This window comes from Monodelphis domestica, chromosome 2 (genome assembly GCF_027887165.1).
Source record: "Monodelphis domestica isolate mMonDom1 chromosome 2, mMonDom1.pri, whole genome shotgun sequence".
Taxonomy (NCBI): domain Eukaryota; kingdom Metazoa; phylum Chordata; class Mammalia; order Didelphimorphia; family Didelphidae; genus Monodelphis; species Monodelphis domestica.
This window is the reverse complement of record NC_077228.1, coordinates 106,743,378-106,764,075: the sequence shown is the minus strand read 5'-3', so window position 1 is coordinate 106,764,075 and position 20,698 is coordinate 106,743,378. Positions and strand designations below refer to the sequence as shown.

Here is a 20,698-nt window from a genome sequence, read left to right as displayed (position 1 = left end):
AAGTGACTCACCTGGCCCCAGAGCAGCTCTGATATCCCAATGAAAAGACACCAAAGCCACTGGTGCAAATCAAGTGTTGTGCAGCTGAAGGGTTTGCCCCCCCATTCCACTATTATGATCTGTGAAGGAAAAAGAGCCATCATCAGAGCAGAGATGAGATGAGTGGCTCAGTAATGGTGCTCTCACTTAAACAGGGTCTTCATTCTTTCCTCAAAACAACCAGGAGAAGGTACGTCATGAAACTACTTTCCTCATTTTAGAGATGAGAACGCTGAGTCTTAAGAGAGGTGAACTGATTTGCTTGTGATGCCATAGCTAATAAGCACAGGCAGTTTCAAAAAATGAAATCAGTCCAAATGCTTTATTTTGACAGATGAGTAATGCAGCTCAGAAAGTAACCTGCTGGCTAGGGGCACCTAGGCAGAGCTTGACCATAGTCCATTTGCCCTAAAGTCAGTCCTAGCATTGTTAAAAAGGCATGGGCTTGCAGTTAGAAGATCTGAGTTCAAATCCCAGCTCAGCTGCTCACTACTTGTGTGATCTGAGGTAAGTCACCATTCTATAGGTTTCATAAGATGAACAGAATCATAGCTTTAGAATGAAAAGGGATCTGAGCACAGAGTGAGCCTTTTTGGCTTTAAGTCTAATATTCTATCTGACATTACCCTGTCTCTGCTTCACTTTCCTCATCTATAAAATGGAGGGAGTGGTTGTATTAGCTGACCTTCCAGTTAGTGCCTTCCAAGCCTAAAACTTAGGAGCTCAGTTCTTACAATCAACACTATCTGGCTTTTCCTCCACGTCTACCACAAACAAATCAACCAAACACCTTATAACAAGTACACAAAGCAGAGCAGTTGGACCAAAAGAGAGAGAGAGAGAGAGAGAGAGAGAGAGAGAGAGAGAGAGAGAACTTTACCTTTGTGGAATTTCAGATTTAATGGAAGAAAGGCAGGACAATACAAACACACAGGAATGAGGATAGGTCTAGCAGTGGTCAGAAGTTAGTCACATGGTGTTATGGAGATGCCAGAGTTAATAGAATGACTTCCCTTTGCTCTGAGTACTGTGCAGAAAGGCTTCTTGTGGGAGTCATATTCACCCTAACCCTTCTCAACCAGTTCAACTCCACAGGCATAAGGAGAATCAGGACCTAGAAAGCCATGTCACTTACATGGGCTAAATAGAGAGAGGTAGGCTGCCTTTTTATTTCCAGTTAAAGATGGGATTCAAGAGGAAAGTCTGGCATTGGTGTTATCAAAGTCAGGCACAGTTCTCCAACCTATGATGTTCTTTCCATACCTATCTCTTCCTTAGGGACTCCCACTTCTTCTCTAAATAAGTATTCTGATGATGGTGGGAGATTCCCATTGCTCTGATAACTCATTGCATTATTGCTTCCTGTACTTACTTGCAAGGCAATTTTCCATTTCCACTATGTTAGATCAACAGTAAGGAAATCTACAGTTTTTAACCCTAAGCTTAAGTGCCATTAGTCACTGAACACATCCTGTATTAGACCTGCCCAGGATATGGAGTCCCAGATAAATGATATCTAAACTCCCAGCTTCGTCCCCTCACCACTGAGGGTAGTCTCTTGCCCTTCCAGCTCTCTCCCCAGGACCTTGCCTATCCGGCCTTGGTCTTACCTGGGTGATAAATGTGCCCACCAGCACTGTACAGAAGATGACATTACGGTGTATGCCTTCAAAGACATTCCTCTCACCATGGATTTTTCGGGCATTGATTTCATTGAAGAGCTGCATTAACACGAAGACATTGAATACAATGGTATAGTGTTGGGATGGTGGGGCATTCAAGGGGGCTTGCCTCCCACTGTCCACGTCAAATATCTTTTCACCTAGGTAGGGAAGACAGGATAAGTTTAGAGGCTGGGTTAGGTGAAACCCTCCAAACACCGGATCCCAATCCTCAAAAAACAAAACACCTTGCCCACTCCCCCCAAAAATCTTGCTCTCTGCCATCTTCTTTCTTCACCTCTGCCCTGGCTCACCAGCAAAGAGAAGGGTAAAGATGATGATAAGCTGGTAGACGGCGTGGCCCAGAATATTTTTCATCATCGTTTTGGAGATCAGTGGCTTATTACGACCATAGGGTCGTCTTTTCAGCAATTGCTCTGTGGGTGGTTCAGTAGCCAGGGCCAAGGAAGCAAAAGTATCCATAATCAGGTTCACCCACAACATCTGCACAGCTTTCAGTGGGGAATCCTGGCAGGGAAGAAGAGGGATTTTTCTTTTTCGAGAAACCCTTCCCATTCTTCAACCCAATTTTTCCTTCTAATCCTTCACTCTTACATAGAACAAACACTGAGGGCAGCTAGGTGGTCCAGTGGATAGAAAGCCAGTCATAAAATTCTGAGGACCTAAGTTCAAATCTGGACTCGGATACATCCTAGTTGTGTGATCCTGGGCAAGTCACTTAACTCCAACTGTCTAGCCCTTGCCCCTCTTCTGCCTTAGAGCTGATACTGACAGAAGACATGGGTTTAAAAAAGAAGAAGCAGCAATAGACTTTGGCAGGAGAGGACCTGGAACCAAGCTCTAGCCCCAACACTTACTAGCTAGTGACCCTGGGCAAGTCATTTATAACTTGGCCAAAATTCAGTTTGCCTTCTACTTAAGATGGAATTGATATTCTCCTAACAGCTTTCATTATATGCCTTCACTGCACTGGTAGGAGCAAAGTGCTTTATAGGCCATAGCTCATGTTTACAATTACTGGTGCTCTTCCCAAAGACACCTGAAGGACAGCAGATGTGACTTGTGACTTGTTGACTTCTAATCTACCTAACAGCTTGCCATTTCCCATTTTTGAGTCATCCCCCTGGCCTGGGCTCCCTCACTGCACCTGGGTGAAACAGGCCCCAGTGAAGGCAACAATCACAGCCACCACATTGACAGTGAGCTGGAACTGTAGAAACTTGGAAATGCTATCATAGACATTTCGACCCCACATCACTGCCTTAACAATGCTGGTAAAGTTGTCATCTGTTAGGATGATGTCTGAGGCCTCCTTGGCCACGTCTGTGCCTGCAATGCCCTGTAGGAGAAGAGGAGAGATGGAAGAAAAGGACCACAGTGAGGAAATGAAACACAATCACCTAGCCCAAGGCCCTCAGACCTAGCTTTAGCTACTAGGTCAACAGTGTGACTTTAGACAAGTCATCATCATTCTGGGTCCTACTTTCCTCATATGTAAAATGTTGGTGTTGAATCTAGCTCTTATTCTCTAATTTTGTGAATCAACAGACTCAGTCCAGTGGATCTGAGGTAATGCAACATAGTACAAAGAACATTCAATTTGAAGGACCTAGGTTCAAATCCCAGTAGATTCTTATTTGCTGTAATGACTTTGTCACATCATCTCTCTGGGTTTCAGTTTCCTCATTTGTAAAATGAGGGGATTGGACTTTATGATCTTTAAATTATCTCTTTAGGATCACTTTCCACACCAAATCTATGATCCCACGAAACTCTTCTGACCTTTAAGAGGTTACTGAATGAGGTATTGACAACAGAGGGCACTATGGGCACCTACATAGTAGTCACTGAACCAGGACAAGGACACTCTTCAAAAAGCTCCCAATTCTTTCATTCTGGGAGACATCAGCCAATAGATTGGTGAGCATTTATTAAGTTCTTACTATGCCAGGTACTGAGGATAATACAACAAATGAAACAATCCCTACTCACAATGAGCTTCCATTCTAATGGAAAGGAAGAAAAAAGTGCTGTGCATTCTCCACAAGGGAAAAAAAAATCAAGGTCTGAAGAGTGGATAAAATAAGTAACTAATTTCATTCAACACACATCAGGTTATGAGATACAAAAATTAAATAGCTCTTTCCTTCAAGGAGTTCATAGTCTCTGAAGCATGAAGAGCACAAGGCATACAAAATACTAGGTAGGGAGTCATGGGGACAAAGGGCAGATTTCAGATTGCTTTAGGAACATTTTGAAGAGGGAGAGAACACTCAATGGGGTGGAGGAGGTTCAGAAAGGAGGAGGTGAGAATCGGGAAAAGTTATTAGAAGGACTAGCAAGATTCTGAAAGGGGGAATATTCCTGGGAGAGGGAAAAGCTTATGTAAATACTGAATCAGGGGACAGTTTATTGAGTAGTCCAATATGGTTATTGCATAAAATAATGGGAAATAAAAATAAAATAAAAAAACAATATAGATGTTAATATCTGGTTTTTAAGTCAGTGTGTAGTCCACAGAGATCTTTATGTATAGTTTAGTATTCCCCCTCCCCCAACCCAACCTTCCTTTTTCTTTCAGGTTGATGCTACTTCCAATTTATTCTAGAGGCTAGAGAGAGACAATGGAGAGTTCTGAACAGGGGAGTGATATATGGAAAGTGAATGTCCCATGAAGCTTGAAACTCAAATTCTTACGCCTAACATTAAGATCCTTTATAATGTGACTAGAGTTGGTAACCTAATCTCTCACTATTCTTAACACCCTTCCCACTAAAGTAGACTAGTCTCCCAAATATGCTCCCATGATCATGCTTTTGATCCCATCAGTTATTACTTTATCTTCCCTTCCACCACATCTACTGATTCTGAAGGCCCTGATCCACTAAGACACTTTCCTACATATTTGACCCATTTCCCTACTTCTTGCCTCTACTCTTTGGAGGCTTAATTCCTTGTACTGCTAGCAGTCTTCTCATCTACGTGCCTTTATTTTCCCAATTAGAATGCAAGTTCCTAAGAACAGACTCTCTCTTCTACTTGGTATTTTCCATAATGGCCAGCTAGAGTCAGGCATGCACAGATTCATAAATGTGTGGGATGGATGAACCCATATACTATGTGATCATATATGCATAGCAGCACTTGGTCCTAAATGATTACAAGTGGAAATCATTGATTTTGTTTCAATAGAAGCTGATCTTTCTGAATTACCCTCCGGTTTCCTCCACTCCACATCCCCCCCCCCCCCCCCTCCACCCACTGACACAGCTTATGGTAGCGGGAAAGACAGTGTTAATCACAAGCAAAGGGTGGGAATGAAGGGAGACGAAGTGACAAAGGCACCAGAAACCTGAGTTGGTTTCCAGTTTGGAGAACATAGTTTGAACCAAAGGGAAAAAACTGGTTACCATGGCAAAGCCGACATCTGCTTTCTTCAAGGCTGGTCCATCATTGGTACCATCCCCCGTAACAGCCACCACCTGCCGTTGGCTCCCAATAGTACTCTCAATGATGCCTGTAACACACATGTGCTAAGTGCAATGGTCTCAGGTATTCTGCCTACCCCCATCTGCCAAGATTCTGGGGGTATCTCATCTCACTCCCCTTTTATTAACCCTCTTGCCCCTTTCTTCCCCATTCACCTTACATGCCTTGGGCTATTCTGTGGCCACATTCTGACTAGAATTGTTGGGGTAACCTTCAGGATGGAAAAACTGATGGGGCTCTAAAACATAACATTTTGCCATTAATTTTCCCTTGTTTGAAGCCTACACATTCCCTAGCAGTCTAAGAGTTTCCCAGAGGCAGAGGCTATGTCTTTTTTCTTGTTGATTCTCTCCTTAGCAAAGGAATCTGCCACTGAATGATGCTTGGGACAGAGGTCTGTCTATTCCTACTGCACAGCCCATACCTGTCAAGCTTTGACTTACTTAAGCCGGAATCAGGAGGTCTCACCTTTCACAAGTATGTACTTATCAGCAGGGGATGATCTAGCCAGCACTCGAAGTGTTGGCCATACCTTGTCTAGCAGATCCTGGTCCACCTGTCAACAGTGAATAATCCCAACCCCCAATAGGTCAATCAAGGATGAAAAAAAGCCTCTCCCCATCCAAAAAAACAAAACAAAACAAACCCTTAACCACACAACACTCAAGTCTATCCCTGGCTGGAACCCAAGACTTCTAATACCCTCTTGGAACCCATAGTCCTTTGAACCAGGGTATTCTGGCTTTCAAAAGCAATTGAAGAATCAACCTGATTGTCCTCTCCAATCTGTGAAAAAGTTATGCAGAGGCTTATCTCTCTTCCTCTTTACTCTGGCCTCCAGTCACAAATCCCAGATGTTCTGGGGTCCGAGCACCCACCTCACCCTTCTCATTGCGGATCATCTGGTTGAACTCTTTGCCCTGTAAGCACAGGAAGTCATCACCAGGAGTCAGGATGCCGCATTTGATAGCAATAGCTCGGGCTGTATTGAGGTTGTCTCCTGTCACCATTCGGACAGTGATTCCAGCTTGTTTGCACTGATTGATGGCATCAGGCACCTACGGAAATATATGGGGGAGAGGAGGGAAGATAAAGAAAATGAGCGTGGACACACCCAGTGAAGTTGACTACTTTGGGTCAGGGGCATCATTGGGAGAAAAGACTCATGTAAAGACGGCCACATGAAGAAAGGGGGTTAACTTGGAAAATGCCCTGGACCTAGCCTGACATCCCCTTTCTTGCCTGGAAGTTATTTCTTCCACATCGCTTCTTAGCCAGGATGTTCAGTGTAAACTTAATTCTTCTCACAACTCCTTAGTACCAGCTTCCCTCAGCTCATCCAATATCATAAGACAGATCTATAGCTAATCTTGTGTGTGATAAATAATAATATCAACAACAAAATTGATGACTAGCATTTATGTTCTATGGTTTTCAAAGCACTTTATATTATTTCTTTTGCTTCATATAACAACCCTGGGAGGTTGAGTGCTATTATTATCCCCATTTTACAGATGAGAAAACTGAGGCTGACAGAGGTGAAGTGGCTTGTGTAGGGTCACACACACATACATTTCTGAGGCTGGATTTGAATTCATGTCTTGATTCAAACTTCTTGCTATTTTCTGTTTAGATACCTAAGTGAAAGTCTACTGAAAATTTAGGGTGGACAGGGTGGGAGTGAGACTAGAGCCCAATCCAGCTTAGTCTATTTTTCATTACACTGACATGAACCATATAGAATGCTCAGCATTGGCTACTACTTTCTATGAGGAGAGAGTGGAATGTAAGATTACCTTCTCTTGAAGGAGGGGGAAAAGAAGACCAAAAAGAGATGGAAATGGCTATTTTGCTCAAGGTCGCATGGTGAAAAATTGAGCTAGAATCTAGGTCATTGAGACTGGGACTTTTGTCACTAGGTCACACTAAACAGAAAGGTGAATAGCAAGACTCCCATAGACCCTCTCCCTCAGCTAGGGCACAGGCCTTACCTCTGGGCGCACAGGGTCTTCGATGCCAACCAAACAGATGAAAGTCATGTCAGAGAGGACATCAACTTCATTATCCCAGTCAATCTCACTTTTCAAGTCTCGATAAGCAAGACAGATGGTCCGAAGTGCCTCGTTGGCCATTTGCTCAATCACACTGCTTGTCAGATCATCACGATCTTTGGGTTTGAACTCCTTGGGTATGCCCTGGCTGTCCAAGACATATTTGCACCTGGGAAAAGAGTAGAGTCAGGTGGTAGCATCCCATAAAGTCTGGTTCTATGGTGAATTATCCTTAAAAAAGTCTTATTTCTCTGTCCTGATTGTGACCTGGAAGGAATCCTAGATTCTCAAAGCCATTGCCAGGATGAGAGCACAGGTTCTGACAGGTCCTATGAAACTGGAAAGGCACTGAGAAGAGTCCCCAAATGAGACTGTGTCCATTACCAGAATACTGGCCTAGTATAATTTAGAGGTACTTATCAGTGGCAGTTTGGCTATGAGGTAATGAAGTTAGTGACATGATGACTGATGATGGTTAGTTCTCAATCTGCAATGGAGTGGGGAGCAGCTATACCAAGATCGCTGTTCTGTTCAAGTATGGCCATCTGTATCAATGAGGTTCACTCCCTATGTGAATTCTGCAGCAGGGGTTCTTTACTTTTTTCTTTTTTTTAAACCCTAACCTTCTGCCTTAGAATCAATACTGTGTGTTGGTTCCAATGCAGCAGAGTGGTAAGGGCTAGGCAATGAAGATTTAATGACTAGCCCAAGATCACACAGCTAGGAAGTGTCTAAGGCCAGATTTGAACCCAGGACCTCCCATCTCTGGGCCTGGCTCTCAATCCACTGAACCACCTAGCTGCTCCTAGGTTCTTTTTTTCCTTTTTTTTTTTCTTTTTGGCATACTAGATCCCTTGGGAAGTCTGGGGAAGTCTATGGACCCTCTCTCAGAGTCAAGTTTCTAAATCATTGAAGAAATGATCAATTTCAGTTAGAGTATAGTGAAAAGAAAGATAATTTTTTCATCCAAGTTCATCTATCCTTAGACCCCCTTAGGGCCCTCCATAGACCCAGGTTAAGAGGGCTTGCTCTATAGTCTCTAACCAGACAGAAGCTGTCCAGGCAGTAAACTTTTGGGTTACGGGCATATGGTTGTAGGGGTAAGGCATAGATACAGTTGAGTGTCCTCTATGTGTGTGTGTGCATCTATATCTGTCTATTAGAGATACCTACTTTGGATGTATTTGCTCTTTTGAGACCTTAGTTTGTTTGCTTGCTTGCTTCCTTTTTTTCCCCCCACCCTAAACCCTTACCTTCCGTCTTAGAATCCATACTAAATATTGGTTCCAAGTCAGAAGAGTGGTAAGGGCTAGGCTAACACTCCATTTTACAGATGAAGAAACTGAGGCCTAGAGAGAAAAGTGACTTGCCCAGTGTTACACAGGTAGTAGGTTTCAGAGCTTGGCTCTGAATAGATACCAAATCCCAAGATCTTTAAGCCTTCTAACATGATTTTCTCCAATATTTTTTAATACTTCTAGGCTCTTCTCCCCCAAGCATTAACTGGTGTGGCCAAGAGCAATTTTAGAAACTAAGCCAGATAATTAGTGTTTTCAAAGAGAAAAAAGGTCCTAATAAAAAGGTCCCAGAAAATGCTTCTTATGTTATTGGAGGTTTGGACATATCTGTTCTCTTTTCTTCTCTTTTAGTATCAAAAAATGCACTGGATGCACTGGAAAGCACAGTGGTCTTGGACAACCTGTTTTCAATTCAGTTTTAAAGAGTCATTGTACACATGTAAAACCCAGTGGACTTGCATGTCGGCTATGTGAGGGGGTGGGGAATGGGAGGGAAAGAACATGAATCTTGTAACCATAGAAATATTCTAAATTAATTAATTTTTTTTCAAAAATAAGTCATAATTATGGGGTGCTTTCTTGTGGACATCTTTGCTTTCCTTCCTGGGAAGGAAGGGTTCACGCTCTGACCTGGGGCAGGAGAATGGACAGAAAAGTACATTCCTGATATGTCCCCATCTAGGTGACATTATCAACAATGGTGCTCTTTGGGGTAGATTCTCTGCTTTGTATTGCAGAGGGAATGGGATCAAGGAGAATTTCCTTCTATGATTAAATTTTTTCCTTATCAAGTGAAAGGAAAAAGAATTTTTTCTTACCAGGTGGCAACCTAAAGGGCTTCTAGAAGAAGTTTAGGTGGGTAATGCTAAAACCTTTACTTTCCTCTAGCTCAGGGCTTGTTAACTTAGATATGATCTATCAAGAGATTTCAGGTGGTCCATAAACTTGATTTGGGAAAAAAAATGATACCTTTTCCATAGAAATAATTTCCTTTGGAATCCTCTTCATTTTATTTTATGTATTTAAGAATATATATATATATATATATATATATATATATTTTTTTTTTTTTACCAAAAAGAGGTCCATGGACTTTGTCAGATATCAAAAAAAGATGAAGAATCTCCAGTCTAGTTCCTATCTTTCTTTTTTTTTTTGCCTCATCTTTCTTCTTCTGAGCCCCAATAGGGATGAGAGGTGGGCTTGTGGGAGGGAAGGGGAACTGCAGAGAGGACTCTCTCCACTTTACAGAAGGGGAGAGGTACAATGACTTGAATGTGGTCACACACCACCTTGGCATGGAGAATCAGAGTGGAGACTCCAGCTGCCCAGAGGCTAGGATGAAATTCTCTCTCTGGAGGGAAGGAGGACAGGTCTTGTAAAGGGAACTATGGGACAACTCACTTTCGCAGCATGATCTCCGAGGCCCCCTTGCTGTACAATCGAAAAGTCCCATTTGGGTTCTTGATAACTGTGGTCATTGATTTTCGGACCGAATTGAAGGTGTAGATTTTGAATATACTCTCCTCCGGCATCTCTTGCCTTATAGTTTCATAGTTAAAATTCAGGTGCGAGACAAAGCCCAGCAGGGCACACTCTGTCTTGTTGCCTGCCTGCCGAGGAAGCCCCCCTTCCTTCTCTGGAGGCTGAAAAAGAAAGAACGTGGATGCTAAGTGAGAAGTCCCAGACCAAGGAGGCCAAGAAAGGAGGGAAGAAAAGGCAGCCGGTGGAGTCTGGAGTGATTGTGACTTCCCTACAAGACCAGCTATGAAACATTTTACCTGTTTTAAGGGGAGTGAAGGATGGGGAGGGAGAAGAGAAGTGGCCTAAGCTGTAAATTGTCCCCCTTGCCATGAGTGAAAGGGAATTGCTATTTTTTTTTTGCTATTGAGACTATTTCTGTTATAAATGCAAATAACTCTCCCCCTCAAAGTTGCTTCTGCTAGGGAATTAGTGGGTACCTAAAGTGGGTACCTAAATGAGATTAGGAAATGTGGGTGCATGGCTCCTCTCATGCACCCACATTTCCTAATCTCATTCCATAAGTCTTTACATAGCTTTGCTCAGGGGTGATGAATTACAGAATAGTAGAAAGAATGCTGGATTTGGAATCAGAGGACCTGTGTTTGAATTCCGATTCTGTTGCTTACTAGAAATAGGATCTCAGGCAAGTAACATAGCCCCTTCCTGGTTTGTCCAAGGATTTAGATATTCCCTTCTCTTGTGCATTCATGAACTAGAGTCAGGGGAAAACATACCAGGACCTTAGACGTATAGTTTGAGTTGATGCAGATGCCATTGACAAGAATGCTCAGGGTAGCGGGTGCAATGTTCTCTGCTGTGGGGATTTCCTTGTAGTAAACATTCCCTATGTAGGCCTGAACCACTGTCATGCGGTTCAAAGTCAGTGTGCCTGTCTTGTCGGAGCAGATGGCTGTTGCATTCCCCATAGTTTCACAGGCATCCAGGTGACGCACAAGGTTATTATCCTTCATCATTTTCTGCCAGAAGAAGAGCACTGTGAGAACTAGTAGGACTTAGCTCTAAGTATAGAATGTGGGAGAGAGAGGTTTTCTAGTATCCCTCCCACACCTCATTCACTAACTTATTCCCCTCAATAAAAAACAAATTCAAAATGAATTTTGTGGGTTCTATTACAAATCAAAGTCTTTTGGGGCAATTTAAATGCTGACCAAATGGGGCAAGGGTCTCTCCCTAGCATGGATGTCAAAGGCTTCTTCTACCTCAACATTTCATGAGGGAACATGATCCATTCCATGAGCTGATCCATGCTGTTAGAACCTTCCCTTCCCCCTAAGTGTTCTCCAGGAAGGAAGCATGAGGATCCCACTTCACCTTGACAGAATAAGCCAGTGAGATGGTGACAGCCAAAGGTAACCCTTCTGGTACAGCCACTACAAGCACAGTGATCCCAATGATGAAGAATTTGACAAAGTACTGGATGTAGATGGGGGTGCATTCTGCCTTCCAACTCTGACCTTTCACCCCGAATGTTTCGATTACGAAGAGCAGTATCAATATGGCAACTGTGATTATGGACATGAAAAGACCTGTCCAGGGAATACAAGCAACGTTAGCTCGGGCTCCATGTTCCCTGCTGGGAAATAAAGGATCCTAACCTTGGAGGCTCAAAACTTTCTTCTCAAGAAAACTGTGTGAAGTTCATTCCCTTCATTTTGCAAGGTATCATTCCTAGCCCCTCCATTGGATCTCTTGCTGCATGACTGCTATATTTCCTTTATTTCTGTTCATTAAGGTGGCTCATCCTTTACAATAGAGTACAAGGACTAGCTAGCATTGCTGTAGATATTTTATGAATGGTTGCTGAATGAGCAGCTCTGACCTTCCATTATTTACGTCGATGAGTCACAAACTTGACTTGCCCAGACAGAGCCAATCTAACTCTATTATTGCCCTCTGGACAGGCAACAGCTATTGTAAATTGCTTATGTGCCCTGCTCTACCCTATAGGGATTGTGTATTGAAGGATAAAAATCAATATAGAATTAGAGGTGGATGAAATTTTAAGCAGGGGTTTTAAATGGGCCAGGAGGATCTTTCTCTGAGAAGTTTTGTACATGCTAAATTGTCCTTTAATCAATAATCATGATTCCATGATAAGGTGTGAGAATTTATTTTTCACATACTGTATTAATTCCTATATATTAGGGAGAATTACTGTGTATTCATGGGTCTGGGGTCTGGGATCTGGGTCAGAGATATCCAGTCTGTTGCTTTATTCATTTTCTCTTTTCTTAAGAATCCCAGGGAATATCTTCTATTTTTAACAGAATTTGCTTGATAAAGGGAAGAAGGGTTCTTTTCCTAAGAGATCTCCATGATATAGTTATCGAGATGGATGGGTAGGTTGATGGACCATCTCTCAATAAACCATCACCAATGAAAGATGTTTTGGGATATTCAAGGGAGGGGCTGAATAATGAGCTCCTAAAAATCTATTTATTTAAGCTGCCTGACCCTTCTTGTCACAAGAGAACCATACTTATATCACTTTATCAATTATGATGCTAGCCTAATCAATACACCTGATATGATCAGTAGAAATTCTTAACCCCAAAATCAATCTCTCAAGATAATTTTAATCTTTACGAAGGGGATGTGGTATTAGCAAGGGAAACTCTAATGCTTAGGTCTAAAGGAAGGAGTTATGGACTGATAACTCCCTTTCCCCCTCTCCCCACCTTGCCAAAGAATCTAATAATCTAATATTTAATACATATGTTAAGTCATAAGGAGTGATGAAATCTGAATCCCCGGCAAAATAGTGCTCCACCCAGAGCAGGTCTTTAATAAAAGCTGAGATAGAAAACTTAAGATGAAGGCTATACAGAGATGAGAAGTTCAAACCAACAATTTCATTCAATACGTATTTATTAAATAGATGCCTATTCTTCAAGGCACTTAGGTACTGTGGATACAAAAATAAAAGTGAGACGCAAATTCTCTCAGGCCATTGTAAAGATTAAGGCATATTTGCACAGAATACTATAAAATGGGGAGCAACCATTAGTAGATTGATAACATAGCCATGATGATGGAATCAAGACACCAAAAAGTAGAGAAGATACTATAACAGCATAGATTCTAATAAGTTCAAGTTTAATGAGACTAAACATAAAAGTCCTTAAACATTGGAGTTCAAGAAAAAACAAACAACCTATGTTGGTGAGGGTATTTAAAACCAGCTGAAGAAGGGGTGGCAGGGTGGCCCAGTGGATTGAGAGCTAAGCCTAGAGATGGGAGGTCCTGGGTTCAAATCTGACTTCAGACACTTTCCAGCTGTGTGACCCTGGGAAAGTCACTTGACCCCCATTGCCTAGCCCTTATCACTCTTCTGCCTTGGAGCCAATACACAGTATTGACTCCAAGACGGAAGGTAAGTTTTTTTTTTTTAAATGGCTGAAGAAATAAGTTTAAGTAATAATGGAGAAAAAAAGATTGTTGGGGGAGGAATACATATCAGTTACTTAAAATTATTTGAAGGATAGATTTGATTTGTTCTATTTGGTCCAAGAAAGTTGAAGTAGGAACCAAGGGCAGAAGAAGCTAGAGAGAAGCAGATTTCGGCTCAATATAAGGAACAACTTTTTAACAACTAGAACTATACAAAAGTAGAATGAGTTATTTTGGCAGTCTGATGGATCACTTGTGGATGTCATACATGAGATTCTGTTCATGTACAGGTTGGATTAGATATTTAACGTCAATCAATCAACAATCAACAAACACTTATTAAATTGGGAGTCAGGAAGACCTCAGTTCAAATCCAGCCTTTCTTACTAGCTGTGTGACCTTGGGCAAGTCACTAAACCTTTTGGTTCTTCAGTTTACTCATCTGTGCAAATAATAATAGCACATATCTCCCAGGGTTGTATTGAGGATTGAATGAGATCCTTGCAAAGCACCTTGTAAACCTTGAAGTATTAGGTAAATGCTAGCTAATATTACTACTAACAATAATAATAAATATAATTTTCATAGGAAGATACTAGTGTTTGAGGAAACAGGAAACATATCATGTGGAATGGGGTCCATGAAGTAATGCTCAATGGAAACTAAGGATTCTAAGAGGTAGAGGTGAGGAGGGGGTGCTTTCCAAGCATGAGGGACAGTCAGTATCAAGGTACAGATTCCTTCCATCTTGCTTTTTTCCCCTTCAATAATATATAAAAACAATTTCCAGCATTTAAACAAAATATTTTTGAATCTTGGATTCTTTCCTTCTCTCTCCCTCCTCCCCCACTAAGAAGGTAAACAATCCGATGTAGAGTTTACGTGTACAATCATGTAAAATATTTTCCCATATAAGTCCTTTTGTGGAAGGAAATATGAATAAAAAAATTAAGATTTGTTTTGAACTGGATTTATCCTCCATCAATTCTTTTTTTTGGAAGCAGATGGCATTTTTTATCATGAGTCCTTTGAGATAGTTTTAGATTATCATATTGCTGAGAATTTCTGTGTACAATGTTCTCTTGCTTCTACTTACTTCACTTGGCTTCAGTTTGTGTAGGTCTTTCCAGGTTTTTCTGAGATCCTCATGCTCGACATTTCTTACAGCAGTAATTCCAATCCACTCCAGTATTTCATTGCAATCATATACTATAACTTGATGGGTATCCTCTTACTTTCCAGTTCTTTGCTCCCCCAAAATGAGCTGCTTTAAATATTTTTGTACATACAGGTCCTACCATCTCTTAAGTTTTGTGGACTCTTTGACTGGACTGCAGTGTATGAGGTAGAGAAAGGAGTATGATCAGAGAAGGAAGAAGGGAAAGAAGGAAATAAACGTATTTGAAGTGCCTATTATATGTGCCAGACACTGTGCTAGGTGCTTTACAAATATTATCTCATTTGATCCTCCCAACAACCCTAGGAGGTAGGTGCTATTATTATTCACATTTGACAGTTGAAGAACCTGAGGTGGAGTTGAAATGACTAGCCTAGGGTTGTTTAGGTAGTGTCAGAGGCTGGATTTGAACTCATGTTCCTGACTTTAAGTTTAATGCTCTATCTACTGTGCCATTTAAGCTGCCTTTATGCAGAGAGAAAAGTGTAAGGAAAAAGTAAAAAATCTAGGGTGACTTGAAGGAAGAAATTTCCTTCTTTCTGATATATAGGGAAGCCACAGCACAAAATCACCTAATGTGGTGGAAAGCCAGATGGAGAAACCTTTTGCTTGAGTTACATTGTAGACAACCTAGTTGTAAAACATCCTTTAAAAACCTCTCTCCAAATACTCTTTCTCCCTCTGTTTGTGATTATGTAATAACCAAGGGGGCCAAATCTGCTCATTCTTCAGCCATGTGATTAGTTTTTACTAACTAAAAAGTGAACTTCAAGGAATTTATAAGCTGGATACAACAGTACTGATATAATATAACTCAGATTTAAAAAAAAAAAAACTTGTTAGCTTAAATCTGATTTGAGTTCATCATATGGGAGAAATTTCCCAACACTTAGAACTAAACCAGAACAGAATGGGCTACTTTGGTACATAGTAACTTCTCTATCACATGAGAATATGAAGCAGAGGCTAGATAATTAGGGATTCCATCAGCCTTCTTTGGACTGAAGTACTGTGAACTCCTTTAACCTTCTTTCATTCTTTAGTTACATTCTTTAGTTCTCAGGTTAAGCACTGAGGACTCCAATGCACTCTAGAGCTTGATTGGTAAAGGTTCCATCTTGGGGGAAGAGTTATAGAAGAGAAACTTGTGGGATACCCTACTCTTTTCATTTTTTCACTCCTTCTCTCAAGCTGTCCCCAAGCTTGCTCAACTTACTTACCAACTTTCCCAATCTGAATAGCCAAGCGTGTCAGTTTGCTCTGGAGTACTGACTTTTCCTTCTTCTCCTTCTTCTTTTCTTGGCCTTCTCCTTCTTCTTCAGCATCACTGCCCTCGTCAACTGAAGCACACATAAGCAGGAGGTGATCCTAGGCTCAGGGGAACAGACAGCTAGGCAGGTAGAAACCAAGATGCTTTTCTACCTATTTCCTTGAAGCACAGGGTTGGTGCTGGACAGAAAGCACCAGCTCTGAGACCTTCACCAATACTCTAAACTATCTGGTCCCAGCCTGCCTGAGGGCTGGGTGTTTGAATTTAGACCATATGAACTTCTGATTAAACCCTTTAGAGCCACACAGGGACAGGACATAAGTTTTCCCTACTATCAGCCTCCTGTCAGTAGCGCATCATCTAGAATCAGACTTATTGTAGAATGGGGACATTATTTTACTGTGTGTGTGTGTGTGTGTGTGTGTGTGTGTGTGTGTGTGTGTGTGTGTGTGTGTATTTATGCAAAAGAAAACTGCAAACTGTTCTTCCAAGGAGCCAGGGTTTGGGATGGATGAACTCTGGAAGTATGGAATATGGCAGATGTAGTAGGCAAAAGGCAAACATGCCAGGGATATTGAATACAGATTCTTTGTTTTGAAATGTCCATCTCCTTTCCTATATATATAATATCTTAAAAAAAAAAAGCAACAAAGACCATAGAGTTGGTCCAGTGCAAGTTAGAACAGGGAGTACTTGGGTAAGTCCCTCATGGAGGAAAGGGAGATAGGGAAGGAATCCTGGTACCAAGACCCTGGTAAGGTTGGTATTGGGTTGTGAGGTTGGTGTAAGGGTTCCACTGGAAAAGAGTAAAAGACAGAAAAATGCAGACCAAGTTGTTTTATTCGTTTTTTTTTTTTAACACAGGTAATCATTTCTTTTTTTAGCAGCCCTGGTTCTCTAACAAGTATGACAGTGTATCTTTGAGAAATCCAGTCATCTAGACTGGAAAAGAAAAGATTTCTGGAAACTGTCTTATCTTTTTATAGAACCATCCCCATGTCCCTCCCATTCTCAAGGTGCATTGTGCTCCTTGGGAGAAGCTGCTGCTGCCATCAAATGCAGACAGAACAGAGAAAGCATGGGAAAAAGACACATTGTTGATCAGGAGAAGAAAAGCAAACTGTGGCAAGGAGAAAGCAAGAGAGATGGGGAGAAAAATCCAAGATAGGGTTCTCCATAAACCACCTAGGAAGAAGAGTGGAGAGGCTAGCCCAGATCAGAAGAGAACACAGATGGAGAGGCCATGAGAAGAGGAAGATGCAATGAAATACACCCCCTGCAGGAATAAGGGGACCTGCCTCTACTGGGAATGGACCACATTAGGCTGTAGAGCAGAGAGAGTCCAATATTAAAGTCGGGGAAAAGGTCGTTTCTGCCAGGGGAGTCCAAGAGATCATTTTCTTGGGTTGGACAGATCAGTTTCCCACAGGATCCCAGAAGCAACCTGGGTCCTGGGCTTCCTGAAATTGACAGCAGAGGGTGCTATGGCCTTAGCTCAGGTTGGGGAAGGGAAGAAGTCCCTGCACCTTCCAGATTCAAGACAAGGAATAATGGTAGATAGATAGCCTTGGAGATCTGGTGAAGGGAGGTGAGAGAATGGCAGTGGGAGGTGGGGGTGGGGGTTACCTTCTTAGTGTTTTCCAGGGAAATCTTTTTCACCTTTTTGAACAAGAAGGAAAAAAGTAAAGGTGGGGGGAGGGTGGAGACCCTCCGATTGTGTCACCAAGAGGCCAAAAGTATCCTTAAGAGATTCGATGGTCAACAAGGAGCAGGCTTTGCCCAGGACCAGACGCACATCAAGAACATCATTCTCTAGACTATCATTGTGAGGGGCGGGGCGGGGCACAGGGAGGCCATGGGAAAAGAAAGACACTGCATACACCCATGTTTCATGGGGCTCCTGTGTGTGCTCACGTGTGCACAGACTTCAGTCAGTCCCTCTTCATTCAATGGGGCTATTGGCAGGAAGTGATCTTGGCCCTGAAATAGAAGTGCAGCACTGGCAGAGAGTCCCTCCTTCCACCCAGAGACATGAAATATTTCTGAGTTGGACCAAATGACCTCGGAGGTCCCCCTAAATCAGGTTCTGTTCTATGATCTGGCTTGGTGGTTATTATAGAAATATTTGCTCAGGCCTGTAGAGTCTGGGCCCATGAATTCCTGCTTCCTTGCTCGACTGCAGGAGCCATCAAGAGAAAGCACACTGGGTTCTGAGGCCACATCCCAGAGAACAAGAAAATGACTCCCAGGATTTTACTGTTTTCCCTTCACAAAATGTCTAGACTCTAAAGGCTCATGCCTGAAAATGATGAGAAATGGCAATGAAAGTCAAGACCTACTAATACCATACCAGCCTGGGACGCCTCTGTCTCTGCCTCTCTCTCCCCCCATAATCTTAAACATTTCTGTGTACTAGGCTGAGTGTGAATGAGATTTCTAAAAGAGGCATATTAGGGGACAGCCAGGTGGCTCAGTGATAAAGGACAGACCTGGAGATGGGAGATCCTGGGTTCAAATCTGGCCTCAGATATTTCCTAGCCTAGTCACTGAACCCCCATTTCCTAGCTCCTTTACCTTGGAACAGATACTTAGAATTGATCCTAAGACAGTAGATAAGGGTTTAAAAAAGAAAAAAGTGAGTTGTCTTCCCATCCCTGACACTTCTTTTCTTTTAGAACTAAGTGAATTCTCCAGAGAGAGCCTGAGGCTCTTGAATGCAGGCAGGTTTTTTTTCCGCTGAATTTTCCCTTAGCCTGGACAGTACATGCTGAGGCCAGAACCCCCAGCTGACTTCAGGCCTGTTAACATCCGCACCCACTTGTCTAGGAAGCAAGGCCACAAACCAACCTCATCTGGAAAGCTGGCTTTCATGAATGTTTCCTAGGGAGTCTGAGCTATCTCTGCCAAAATGGATTCTTCTCTGCTTTTGCAAAGGTTTTGGATGGTCTGTCAACTTTATTTTGACAGGTTCATCATCCCAGGAATGCCCCTTGGACTCCAGCCATCTACTAACTGAAGTCTTCCAATCTCTCCACTCACCTCACTGAGGAAGAGGCAACAGGACGGGACCTGGGTGCAGCTTACCTTCTTCTTCTTTCTTCACCTCATCGTCACTTTCTGATGTTCCCAAAAGCGTGAAAATGATTCCAGTTTGTGAATTCACACCCACCGCAGTCACGAGCATCCGGCCAGACCCTTCCATCACATGGGTTCCTGGAGAGAGTGAGAAAGGGGTATTTTTCTGAACCCTCACCCTTGCTTTGTGTAGCATGGAACCCCCATCGGACCCAGCTGTGGGGAACGAGCTTCTTTGCAGGGCAAGAATAAACCAGTCCCGCCGTCCATCTCTGAATGCCACAGGAATTTCTTCAGAAAGTACTCCTGTCCACCTTGGGACTGCAGCAAACAGAGACCTCAGAGAAGAACTAGCTCAGCCCCCTCATCTTAGGAAGGAGGGATCTGGAGGGCAGGGAAATTGTGACTTGTCTTTGTTTACTTGGGCAGCAAGAAGCAGAGGTGGGCTCTGGATCCAAGCCCTCTCTGCCTTCAGAAGGAATGCACTGATTCTTTAAGAGCACAAGATAGAAGGGAGTAGTTCTCAGGGCAGGAGATAAGAGAGGCAATGACATGACCTCTGCACACCTTTTCTAACCCAATCAAAGAAACCCCATCTAAGCTGCAGTACTTACTGAGAAATGAGGCAGCTCACAGGCACAAAGGATAGAGCACTGGGCCTGAAATTAGGAAGACCCAAGTTCAAATCCAGCCTTACTTACTAGCTGTGTGATCCTAGGCAAGTCACTTAACTTCTGCCTGCCTCAGTTTCTGTATAATTCTGTATAATGGGAGTAATAATAGCACCTACTTCCCAGGGTAGTTCTTGGGAGGATCAAGTGAGATAATAATTGTAAAGTGCTTAATTATGGTGCTTGGCATATGGGAAGCTCTATGTAAACGTTGGTTATTCACTTTTATTACTGGGCTATCTACACAGCACTATTATAGCAATTAGACCAAGGGGATGAGGAAGAATGCTGGGGCCTCAGGGACTGGGAAAGAAGAGGAACAAGAGGAAAAAGTCAAAGCTTTACCTGAAAAGAGCATGGGGTCATTCTCTATAGACTTCTTAACTTGTTCAGATTCTCCAGTTAGGGTACTTTCATCAGTTTTCAGATCGTTCCCTTGGATCAGGATTCCATCTGCAGGCAACAGGTCACCTGGGGAAAAAAGGAGGAAGGAGGAGGAAAGAATGTAGAATGAGAGTGAGAGACAAGGAGAGAATGTGGGAAGGGACTCCAGTGCTCTTCCCACGGAGACTTCCTATAGGTCCTTAGACAAGCAGGCACTCTGAATAAACAGGCAGCGTGGATTTCTAGGGAAAAGTCTAGCCTTAATCACCAAAGACAAAGTCCCTGCCCAGAACCTTCAAGGCTCTGGGAATTACTATTCCTGATGACTCCCCCGAAACTCAGAAAAACATACTGGTTATTCCAAAGGGCAACAGAGTTGTATTAAATTGCACCTTAAGCTCTGAACTCCAAACTATTCCTTTCCTTAAGGACTTACAACTCACCAAAACGTGAGCCTAGAGTCTGACAATAAAGAGCACAATTGACCTGGTTTCCTTCAATAGTGCTTATTTCCTAGCTTTTGAACAATGAACTAGGTTTTGAACTGCTTGTCAGCTCCAAGAGGGGGTAGGAAGAAGCGGGAGTGGGGGTGGGATCATGAATCATGGAAAAATATTCTAAATACAA

The 20,698-nt window shown here is 42.5% G+C and overlaps 1 protein-coding gene across 1 annotated transcript in view; it reads right to left on the bottom strand.

The window, feature by feature from the left end:
• ATP2B4 (ATPase plasma membrane Ca2+ transporting 4) overlaps positions 1–20,698 on the bottom strand; it is a 48,157-nt gene that overhangs the window by 13,918 nt on the left and 13,541 nt on the right. The window contains 14 exon segments of the mRNA XM_007481187.3: positions 12–119; positions 1,650–1,861; positions 2,015–2,228; positions 2,869–3,060; positions 5,132–5,238; positions 5,679–5,766; positions 6,089–6,268; positions 7,202–7,430; positions 9,964–10,205; positions 10,818–11,060; positions 11,416–11,630; positions 15,892–16,011; positions 19,026–19,154; positions 20,033–20,158. Of these exon segments, the coding sequence (XP_007481249.2) occupies positions 12–119; positions 1,650–1,861; positions 2,015–2,228; positions 2,869–3,060; positions 5,132–5,238; positions 5,679–5,766; positions 6,089–6,268; positions 7,202–7,430; positions 9,964–10,205; positions 10,818–11,060; positions 11,416–11,630; positions 15,892–16,011; positions 19,026–19,154; positions 20,033–20,158 (2,405 nt within the window).